Source organism: Procambarus clarkii, chromosome 92, assembly GCF_040958095.1.
Source record: "Procambarus clarkii isolate CNS0578487 chromosome 92, FALCON_Pclarkii_2.0, whole genome shotgun sequence".
In the NCBI taxonomy this organism is placed as follows: domain Eukaryota; kingdom Metazoa; phylum Arthropoda; class Malacostraca; order Decapoda; family Cambaridae; genus Procambarus; species Procambarus clarkii.
Window position 1 is genome coordinate 5,838,711 of NC_091241.1, and position 11,429 is coordinate 5,850,139.

The following is an 11,429-nucleotide window of genomic DNA, read 5'->3' on the forward strand; positions in this document are numbered from 1 at the left end:
GAAGTTAGGTCTATTGTTAACAGATAGGCCTAGGAATCTTCCCACTCTTGTTTTACTCTCGCTCTCATAATTTTTATTTCAAGATTTATTTGGTCTGACGGTTTGTTTAAAAAAATGTATTTAATATTTTCAGGAATAACCTATAACATAGTTCTTTGCATCAAGAATCTCCAACAGATTAAGGAGAGCTGGTGTTCTATGAACTTTGAATTTTATCTTCATGAGGAAATAGAAAATCTATTTTCCCCTTATCATTTATCTTCCGCAATATCACTGAATGGACTCGTTACTACCCTGTAATTGTTCTTGGATATTGAACTTGAACAAAACCTATGGGGATTTAACTGTCCCTAACCAAACAAATTGTACTTACGTGGCTTAACACTAATGTTTAGACAAACTCTTGTATTCATTTACATCCTCAGAATATAGTTCATGGAGTGGGATCCGGAACGGAAACATTATGGGGCTTACTTACTTACTATACATCGGATAGTAGGCTAGTGTTACCATGGGGTGGATGATTTGCTCCCTTCCTCCCTTAACCACTTTGAGGAGTGAGGGGTTTTTAATATAGCCTCTGGGCCCCCTATTCTCCATCACATTCACTCCAAAAAAATCTACCACCTACGGGTTATTCATGCCCATGCCTCCTCTTGGGTAGCTTCATTTCCATCAATCATCAAAATTCCCCCTCCCCCCCTTTCCCCCCAACTACAAGGCATGGGGAGAGATGGAAGACCCTAAGCACACATGTTATATACTGCATATTGTTGCACATAAGAACACACTCAGAGAAAAGTATATAGTAGATTTGATAGATGAAATACGTCGGGAGATGCCTCATTACACAACCTAGGTTAGAAAGACAGGCCCCAAGAGCTAAGAGCTTGATTATAAACATGGGTGAAATATGTGACTGTGTGAATACAGTGAGGAAAGTGGTACCTAGCCAGTACTGCCTAAGGGGAGTGCCGAGGCCGTAGCGGTAGTGCTCCCAGGAGGGGGTAGTGTCATGGCCGCCAGTGTTGTTGTTGTTGGTGCGGGCGAGAACCACCGTCCACCCGCCGCCCTCGCTGCTCATGTCGCACCACACTTTCACTCCCTTCCCCTTCCGCCTGTACAAATGTAACTTATAATACAAACAAAAATATATATATACTGTATTTATGTAAATCACATTATATGAATTTAGTTTTAATAAAAAAAGTACCAACTGGTTATAAGTTACCACACCAGACGGGAAATTTATATATATATATAAGGGGCCCCTTCTTCCAGCTCGATGTGGTACTCCTTTTCATATATATTATATATATATATATATATATATATATATAACTGAAAACTCACACCCCAGAAGTGACTCGAACCCATACTCCCAGATGCCACGCAACTGGTATGTACAAGACGCCTTAATCCACTTGACCATCACGACCGGACATAATGAGGTGATAGCCAAGGCTATTTGAACCACCCCACCGCCGGCACTCGGATAGTAATCTTGGGCATAGCATTTTACCAAATCACCTCATTCTTTGGGGCACACGTGAGGAACACAAATGCGAACAAGCCTGAATGGTCCCCAGGACAATATGCAACTGAAAACTCACACCCCAGAAGTGACTCGAACCCATACTCCCAGATGCCACGCAACTGGTATGTACAAGACGCCTTAATCCACTTGACCATCACGACCGGACATAATGAGGTGATAGCCAAGGCTATTTGAACCACCCCACCGCCGGCACTCGGATAGTAATCTTGGGCATAGCATTTTACCAAATCACCTCATTCTTTGGGGCACACGTGAGGAACACAAATGCGAACAAGCCTGAATGGTCCCCAGGACAATATGCAACTGAAAACTCACACCCCAGAAGTGACTCGAACCCATACTCCCAGATGCCACGCAACTGGTATGTACAAGACGCCTTAATCCACTTGACCATCACGACCGGACATAATGAGGTGATAGCCAAGGCTATTTGAACCACCCCACCGCCGGCACTCGGATAGTAATCTTGGGCATAGCATTTTACCAAATCACCTCATTCTTTGGGGCACACGTGAGGAACACAAATGCGAACAAGCCTGAATGGTCCCCAGGACAATATGCAACTGAAAACTCACACCCCAGAAGTGACTCGAACCCATACTCCCAGATGCCACGCAACTGGTATGTACAAGACGCCTTAATCCACTTGACCATCACGACCGGACATAATGAGGTGATAGCCAAGGCTATTTGAACCACCCCACCGCCGGCACTCGGATAGTAATCTTGGGCATAGCATTTTACCAAATCACCTCATTCTTTGGGGCACACGTGAGGAACACAAATGCGAACAAGCCTGAATGGTCCCCAGGACAATATGCAACTGAAAACTCACACCCCAGAAGTGACTCGAACCCATACTCCCAGATGCCACGCAACTGGTATGTACAAGACGCCTTAATCCACTTGACCATCACGACCGGACATAATGAGGTGATAGCCAAGGCTATTTGAACCACCCCACCGCCGGCACTCGGATAGTAATCTTGGGCATAGCATTTTACCAAATCACCTCATTCTTTGGGGCACACGTGAGGAACACAAATGCGAACAAGCCTGAATGGTCCCCAGGACAATATGCAACTGAAAACTCACACCCCAGAAGTGACTCGAACCCATACTCCCAGATGCCACGCAACTGGTATGTACAAGACGCCTTAATCCACTTGACCATCACGACCGGACATAATGAGGTGATAGCCAAGGCTATTTGAACCACCCCACCGCCGGCACTCGGATAGTAATCTTGGGCATAGCATTTTACCAAATCACCTCATTCTTTGGGGCACACGTGAGGAACACAAATGCGAACAAGCCTGAATGGTCCCCAGGACAATATGCAACTGAAAACTCACACCCCAGAAGTGACTCGAACCCATACTCCCAGATGCCACGCAACTGGTATGTACAAGACGCCTTAATCCACTTGACCATCACGACCGGACATAATGAGGTGATAGCCAAGGCTATTTGAACCACCCCACCGCCGGCACTCGGATAGTAATCTTGGGCATAGCATTTTACCAAATCACCTCATTCTTTGGGGCACACGTGAGGAACACAAATGCGAACAAGCCTGAATGGTCCCCAGGACAATATGCAACTGAAAACTCACACCCCAGAAGTGACTCGAACCCATACTCCCAGATGCCACGCAACTGGTATGTACAAGACGCCTTAATCCACTTGACCATCACGACCGGACATAATGAGGTGATAGCCAAGGCTATTTGAACCACCCCACCGCCGGCACTCGGATAGTAATCTTGGGCATAGCATTTTACCAAATCACCTCATTCTTTGGGGCACACGTGAGGAACACAAATGCGAACAAGCCTGAATGGTCCCCAGGACAGGAGTGCCGGCGGTGGGGTGGTTCAAATAGCCTTGGCTATCACCTCATTATGTCCGGTCGTGATGGTCAAGTGGATTAAGGCGTCTTGTACATACCAGTTGCGTGGCATCTGGGAGTATGGGTTCGAGTCACTTCTGGGGTGTGAGTTTTCAGTTGCATATTGTCCTGGGGACCATTCAGGCTTGTTCGCATTTGTGTTCCTCACGTGTGCCCCAAAGAATGAGGTGATTTGGTAAAATGCTATGCCCAAGATTACTATCCGAGTGCCGGCGGTGGGGTGGTTCAAATAGCCTTGGCTATCACCTCATTATGTCCGGTCGTGATGGTCAAGTGGATTAAGGCGTCTTGTACATACCAGTTGCGTGGCATCTGGGAGTATGGGTTCGAGTCACTTCTGGGGTGTGAGTTTTCAGTTGCATATTGTCCTGGGGACCATTCAGGCTTGTTCGCATTTGTGTTCCTCACGTGTGCCCCAAAGAATGAGGTGATTTGGTAAAATGCTATGCCCAAGATTACTATCCGAGTGCCGGCGGTGGGGTGGTTCAAATAGCCTTGGCTATCACCTCATTATGTCCGGTCGTGATGGTCAAGTGGATTAAGGCGTCTTGTACATACCAGTTGCGTGGCATCTGGGAGTATGGGTTCGAGTCACTTCTGGGGTGTGAGTTTTCAGTTGCATATTGTCCTGGGGACCATTCAGGCTTGTTCGCATTTGTGTTCCTCACGTGTGCCCCAAAGAATGAGGTGATTTGGTAAAATGCTATGCCCAAGATTACTATCCGAGTGCCGGCGGTGGGGTGGTTCAAATAGCCTTGGCTATCACCTCATTATGTCCGGTCGTGATGGTCAAGTGGATTAAGGCGTCTTGTACATACCAGTTGCGTGGCATCTGGGAGTATGGGTTCGAGTCACTTCTGGGGTGTGAGTTTTCAGTTGCATATTGTCCTGGGGACCATTCAGGCTTGTTCGCATATATATATATATATATATATATATATATATATATATATATATATATATATATATATATATATATATATATATACATTATATATATATATGTTAGACCACGAAGGAGGAAGGATTAAGACAGGAAATTCCTTAAGTACTTTCGTATTTAATAATACATCTTCAGAAGGATCCCTACTGAACACAACTAAGTGAGCGAGCAAGCACAGGGGGTGTATTAAGTACTGTGAGGAAGCACAGTACTGAGCGCACCCATGTGGAGCTGCACAGTGCACACAACACCCAGGACCTACCATGGCACATATCTCTATGCTCACTCATGTTATACTGCCTTCACAACTGTATTATCTGGTGGTCGTCTTAGATTATACACGTCCCGTGGCACTGTTTGATGATCCGTGGCACCCTCTGCCACGGCTATAGGGTGGTAGAGGGTGAGGCTACGAGGCTATACGACCTTTCAAACCATCAGCCAATAACAGGTGAAGGATTATCATCTGTAGCTACATTACACTGTACAGTTCCGCCAAGTTGGGATAGGTGTTCATGATAATGACACGAAGTGTAAACTATGTGGTATGTTAAGGTCTCACACCCTTGCCCATTATGTTCTTGATTGTCCGTTGATTAATGTATATAGAAACACTGAGATAAGGACTGTTCCTGAACAAATAGCCTGGATGTGTCACAACGGAAAGGTTGATGATATTCTTGAGAGATATAAGAATTTTGCACAAAGACTGTAATCTTTTGTTGAATTATCTGCATGTCTCTTGCAAATTGTCTATACAGTATACCTCGGTCATAAAAGTATTTGTGTGTACGTCTGATACCATAATACTTGTGTAAAGGAGGAAATGTATATGTTTATCTCTCAGAATGTTCGGTAATATGTTTATTGTTTGTGATGTGTGTCTATGTATGTATTAACACGATGTACTGAACGGGGTGAGAATAGCTTGAGCTACCTCATCCCTTTGTGTGTATTTTACCTCAATAAACTTATTTCAATTTCCTCCAAGAAGACGCTTACATTCAGCCACCAGAGACCGCAGTGGCCGGTCACGGGCAAACTTGACCTCTCACTGCAGTCTTTCAAAAGAACAATTTTACATAATTATTTTAACTACTCCCAGACTAACAACATCGCAAACATGAGTGTATACTTTGTGGATGATGATCTTTGGGAGAGTTAAAGTCCTGGGACCAGATTCACGAAGCAGTTACGCAAGTACTTACGAACGCGTACATCTTTCGTCAATATTTGACGGCTTTGGCTACATTTATTTAACAGTTTACAAGCATGAAAACTTCCCAATCAACTGTTGTTATTGTTGTAAACTGCCTCGTGGTGCTTCAGAGCTCATTAATTGTTTAATAATAGTAAACAAAGCCGCCAAAAATTGAGAAAAGAATGTATAGGTTCGTAAGTACTTGCGTAACTGTTTCGTGAATCTGGCCCCAGACACCCACCTGGAAGGATAGATGATGTAAGTACCACTGGACCGATTCCCATCATCTTGGTGCTCCTTGCAGCTCCTCCTGGGGGCGTGGGAAGACAAGTGTTGATGTTAGCTGCACTGAAAGGAATGTACGGCATAGGAAATAATATTGCCTAAGCTAATTAACTATAAAAATCAAATACCCAGGACGGGTTTACGGAAGTAGCCTAACTGAAAACGTATCGAAATAATGGACAAATGGAAATAAACTTTTCAGATATATTAAGACTATTCAATAGCCTAGTCGATAGAGCTTCTGCCTCACATGGTCCGCGGTTCGAGTCTCCTACACCCCAGGTGAATGAAACTTATACACTTTCACGAGCACTTACACAAAATATCTATTTCACACAGTAAAAAATGCTAATTTCACAATCTTACTTATACATACAGACTTTCACAAACATAATTACAAGCACTCACATACAAACACAATTTGAACACTGACACAAATACTAATTTCATGAACACAAACATACACAGGCAAACACAAACTCGTACAAACGCATACACACACACATGTATGTGTATACAATCTATCCTCCTGCTTAGACAGTATAGTATCTATTGTGATGATCTTACAGTAGAGTATTATAGTTTATGCTACTAGAGTTAGCAGCCTCTACAGTACATAAACCATACATCGTTTGTGTTTTGCGTAATATGACAACCGATTAAATTTATGCAAATTTTTTGAATATAAAGTAGTAGGCTTTAAATTCTTGGATTATATTTTTCACTTAGAATTACAAAGATATAAAGTATATGAACATTTTTGAGTTTATATTTTGTTATGTTATTTGTCATATATACAAGAGTTGTTAAATTCTTGTAAAATCACCATTACTCATAGAGTTTCGGGCAGGTCCTTAATTCTAATTTTCCCCGGAATACGACCCGCCAAATCGTTTAACAACCAGGTAACAATTTTACTGTTGGATGAACAGTGCCGTACAGTCAATCCTCCTCGGCCAGAATACGAACCCAGGCCAAATGGCTGGCTAAGAGCGGGACGAGTGTGTTACCACTGCCCCACGGGGCTGTAGCCTGATCTACTCCGACAATACTTGTGTAAAGGAGGAAATGTAGATGTTTATCTCTCAGAATGTTTGGTAATATGTTTATTGTTTGTGATGTGTGTCTATGTATGTATTAACACGTTGTACTGAACGGGGTGAGAATAGCTTGAGCTACCTCATCCCTTTGTGCGCATTTTACCTCAATAAACTTATTTCAATTTCAATTATTCCTACAACATTTGGTGCAAACTCCCCCAGGGGTACTTGGTTTACCCATACCCAAAGGCGTATTTTACGTCTTTTACAAAGGCGTAAAATAACGTATAAAAGCCTCTTTACTTTATTACATCATCCGTAGATATGTAGATCCTACTTCATAGTAAAATATTCCTACATACATCAAATATAAATTTATAAAAAAAAACTTGTAGTTCAAATTTCAAAATAAATAATGTTTTGCAAAGAATCTTTTTATTATTTACGGGAAAATAATATTGTGTAAAGGAAAAAAATAATTGGTTTAGTGCCTTACCTCCTGTGTGAGTTGAGGTGACTTACAGCCCCCTTACTTGTGTCAACACGATACCACACCCTGAGATGTGTTGTACGGTCTCTCTTGGCAGGTGTTGTATCGTCTCCCTTGACAGGTGTTCTATCGTCTCCCTTGACAGGTATTGTATCGTCTCCCTTGACAGGTGTTGTATCGTCTCCCTTGACAGGTGTTGTATCGTCTCCCTTGACAGGTGTTGTATCGTCTCCCTTGACAGGTGTTGTATCGTCTCCCTTGACAGGTTTTGTATCGTCTCCCTTGACAGGTATTGTATCGTCTCCCTTGACAGGTATTGTATCGTCTCCCTTGACAGGTATTGTATCGTCTTCCTTGACAGGTATTGTATCGTCTTCCTTGACAGGCGTCGTGCTCTCTCCTGTGGCGGGCGTCGTGCTCTCTCCTGTGGCGGGCGTCGTGCTCTCTCCTGTGGCGGGCGTCGTGCTCTCTCCTGTGGCGGGCGTCGTGCTCTCTCCTGTGGCGGGCGTCGTGCTCTCTCCTGTGGCGGGCGTCGTGCTCTCTCCTGTGGCGGGCGTCGTGCTCTCTCCTGTGGCGGGCGTCGTGCTCTCTCCTGTGGCGGGCGTCGTGCTCTCTCCTGTGGCGGGCGTCGTGCTCTCTCCTGTGGCGGGCGTCGTGCTCTCTCCTGTGGCGGGCGTCGTGCTCTCTCCTGTGGCGGGCGTCGTGCTCTCTCCTGTGGCGGGCGTCGTGCTCTCTCCTGTAGCAGGCGTCGTACTCTCTCCTGTGTCAGTAGGTATAACATTTTTGAACATTACTCCTACCTTATCTGTCGTGGCAGACGTTGTACTCTCTCCTGTGAAAGGCGTTGTACTCTCTCCTGTGGCAGACGTTGTACTCTCTCCTGTGGAAGGCGTTGTACTCTCTCCTGTGGCAGGCGTTGTACTCTCTCCTGTGGCAGGCGTTGTACTCTCTCCTGTGGCAGGCGTTGTACTCTCTCCTGTGGCAGGCGTTGTACTCTCTCCTGTGGCAGGCGTTGTACTCTCTCCTGTGGCAGGCGTTGTACTCTCTCCTGTGGCGGGCGTTGTACTCTCTCCTGTGGCAGGCGTTGTACTCTTTCCTGTGTCAGTAGGTATAATATTTTTGAACATTACTCCTACCTTATCTGTCGTGGCAGACGTTGTACTCTCTCCTGTGAAAGGCGTTGTACTCTCTCCTGTGAAAGGCGTTGTACTCTCTCCTGTGGCAGACGTTGTACTCTCTCCTGTGGCAGGCGTTGAACTAGCTCCTGTGGCAGGCGTTGTGCTCTCTCCCGCGGCAGGCGTTGTGCTCTCTCCTGTGGCAGGCGTTGAACTAGCTCCTGTGGCAGGCGTTGTGCTCTCTCCCGCGGCAGGCGTTGTGCTCTCTCCCGCGGCAGGCGTTGTGCTCTCTCCCGCGGCAGGCGTTGTGCTCTCTCCCGCGGCAGGCGTTGTGCTCTCTCCCGCGGCAGGCGTTGTGCTCTCTCCCGCGGCAGGCGTTGTGCTCTCTCCCGCGGCAGGCGTTGTGCTCTCTCCCGCGGCAGGCGTTGTGCTCTCTCCCGCGGCAGGCGTTGTGCTCTCTCCCGCGGCAGGCGTTGTGCTCTCTCCCGCGGCAGGCGTTGTGCTCTCTCCCGCGGCAGGCGTTGTGCTCTCTCCCGCGGCAGGCGTTGTGCTCTCTCCCGCGGCAGGCGTTGTGCTCTCTCCCGCGGCAGGCGTTGTGCTCTCTACCGCGGCAGGCGTTGTGCTCTCTCCCGCGGCAGGCGTTGTGCTCTCTCCCGCGGCAGGCGTTGTGCTCTCTACCGCGGCAGGCGTTGTGCTCTCTCCCGTGGCAGGCGTTGTGCTCTCTCCCGCGGCAGGCGTTGTGCTCTCTCCCGCGGCAGGCGTTGTGCTCTCTCCTGTGGCAGGCGTTGTGCTCTCTCCTGTGGCAGGCGTTGAACTAGCTCCTGTGGCAGGCGTTGAACTAGCTCCTGTGGCAGGCGTTGAACTAGCTCCTGTGGCAGGCGTTGTACTCTCTCCTGTGGCAGGCGTTGTACTCTCTCCTGTGGCAGGCGTTGTACTCTCTCCTGTGGCAGGCGTTGTACTCTCTCCTGTGGCAGGCGTTGTACTCTTTCCTGTGTCAGTAGGTATAACATTTTTGAACATTACTCCTACCTTATCTGTCGTGGCGGACGTTGTACTCTCTCCTGTGAAAGGCGTTGTACTCTCTCCTGTGGCAGACGTTGTACTCTCTCCTGTGGAAGTCGTTGTGCTCTCTCCCGCGGCAGGCGTTGAACTACCTCCTGTGGCAGGCGTTGAACTAGCTCCTGTGGCAGGCGTCGTGCTCTCTCCCGCGGCGGGCGTCGTGCTCTCTCCCGCGGCGGGCGTCGTGCTCTCTCCCGCGGCGGGCGTCGTGCTCTCGCCCGCGGCGGGCGTCGTGCTCTCTCCCGCGGCGGGCGTCGTGCTCTCGCCCGCGGCGGGCGTCCGTGCTCTCTCCCGCGGCGGGCGTCGTGCTCTCGCCCGCGGCGGGCGTCCGTGCTCTCTCCCGCGGCGGGCGTCGTGCTCTCTCCCGCGGCGGGCGTCGTGCTCTCTCCCGCGGCGGGCGTCGTGCTCTCGCCCGCGGCGGGCGTCGTGCTCTCGCCCGCGGCGGGCGTCGTGCTCTCTCCCGCGGCGGGCGTCGTGCTCTCGCCCGCGGCGGGCGTCGTGCTCTCGCCCGCGGCGGGCGTCGTGCTCTCGCCCGCGGCGGGCGTCGTGCTCTCGCCCGCGGCGGGCGTCGTGCTCTCTCCCGCGGCGGGCGTCGTGCTCTCTCCCGCGGCGGGCGTCGTGCTCTCGCCCGCGGCGGGCGTCGTGCTCTCGCCCGCGGCGGGCGTCGTGCTCTCTCCCGCGGCGGGCGTCGTGCTCTCTCCCGCGGCGGGCGTCGTGCTCTCTCCCGCGGCGGGCGTCGTGCTCTCGCCCGCGGCGGGCGTCGTGCTCTCGCCCGCGGCGGGCGTCGTGCTCTCGCCCGCGGCGGGCGTCGTGCTCTCGCCCGCGGCGGGCGTCGTGCTCTCGCCCGCGGCAAGCGTCGTGCTCTCGCCCGCGGCAAGCGTCGTGCTCTCGCCCGCGGCAAGCGTCGTGCTCTCGCCCGCGGCGGGGCGTCGTGCTCTTGCCCGCGGCGGGCGTCGTGCTCTCTCCCGCGGCGGGCGTTGTGCTCTCTCCCGCATCAGGCGTTGTGCTCTCTCCCGCGGCAGGCGTTGTGCTCTCTCCCGCGGCAGGCGTTGTGCTCTCTTCCGCGGCAGGCGTTGTGCTCTCTCCCGCGGCAGGCGTTGTGCTCTCTCCCGCGGCAGGCGTTGTGCTCTCTCTCGCGGTAGGCGTTGTGCTCTCTCTCGCGGCAGGCGTTGTGCTCTCTCCTGTGGCAGGCGTTGTACTCTCTCCTGTGGCAGGCGTTGTACTCTCTCCTGTGGCAGGCCTTGTACTCTCTCCTGTGGCAGGCGTTGTACTCTTTCCTGTGTCAGTAGGTATAATATTTTTGAACATTACTCCTGCCTTATCTGTCGTGGCAGACGTTGTACTCTCTCCTGTGAAAGGCGTTGTACTCTCTCCTGAGGCAGACGTTGTACTCTCTCCTGTGGAAGGCGTTGTACTCTCTCCTGTGGCAGGCGTTGAACTAGCTCCTGTGGCAGGCGTTGAACTAGCTCCTGTGGCAGGCGTTGTGCTCTCTCCCGCGGCAGGCGTTGTGCTCTCTCCCGCGGCAGGCGTTGTGCTCTCTCCCGCGGCAGGCGTTGTGCTCTCTCCCGCGGCAGGCGTTGTGCTCTCTCCCGCGGCAGGCGTTGTGCTCTCTCCCGCGGCAGGCGTTGTGCTCTCTCCCGCGGCAGGCGTTGTGCTCTCTCCCGCGGCAGGCGTTGTGCTCTCTCCCGCGGCAGGCGTTGTGCTCTCTCCCGCGGCAGGCGTTGTGCTCTCTCCCGCGGCAGGCGTTGTGCTCTCTCCCGCGGCAGGCGTTGTACTATCTCCTGTGGCAGGCGTTGAACTACCTCCTGTGGCAGGCGTTGAACTAG

At 50.4% G+C, this 11,429-nt stretch overlaps 3 protein-coding genes across 3 annotated transcripts in view; all 3 read right to left on the reverse strand.

Moving 5' to 3' along the window:
- The window catches only part of LOC123774931 (angiopoietin-related protein 6), a 30,907-nt gene extending 23,015 nt beyond the window's left edge, over nucleotides 1-7,892 (reverse strand). Inside the window, exons 1-3 of the mRNA XM_069319203.1 lie at nucleotides 7,436-7,892; nucleotides 5,856-5,924; nucleotides 949-1,118 (exon numbers count right to left, since the gene is read on the reverse strand). Of these exons, the coding sequence (XP_069175304.1) occupies nucleotides 949-1,084 (136 nt within the window). The 5' untranslated portion in view covers nucleotides 1,085-1,118; nucleotides 5,856-5,924; nucleotides 7,436-7,892. The remainder of the gene's footprint in view (nucleotides 1-948; nucleotides 1,119-5,855; nucleotides 5,925-7,435) is intronic.
- On the reverse strand, nucleotides 7,432-8,220 carry LOC138359622 (proteoglycan 4-like). Its single transcript, XM_069319029.1, has one exon. It carries the CDS (start codon nucleotides 8,218-8,220, stop codon nucleotides 7,432-7,434), a length of 789 nt encoding a protein of 262 aa, XP_069175130.1.
- Nucleotides 8,221-9,569: 1,349 nt separating this feature from the next.
- LOC138359623 (uncharacterized) lies at nucleotides 9,570-10,598 on the reverse strand. Its single transcript, XM_069319030.1, has one exon. It carries the CDS (start codon nucleotides 10,596-10,598, stop codon nucleotides 9,570-9,572), a length of 1,029 nt encoding a protein of 342 aa, XP_069175131.1.
- Nucleotides 10,599-11,429: the final 831 nt, after the last annotated feature.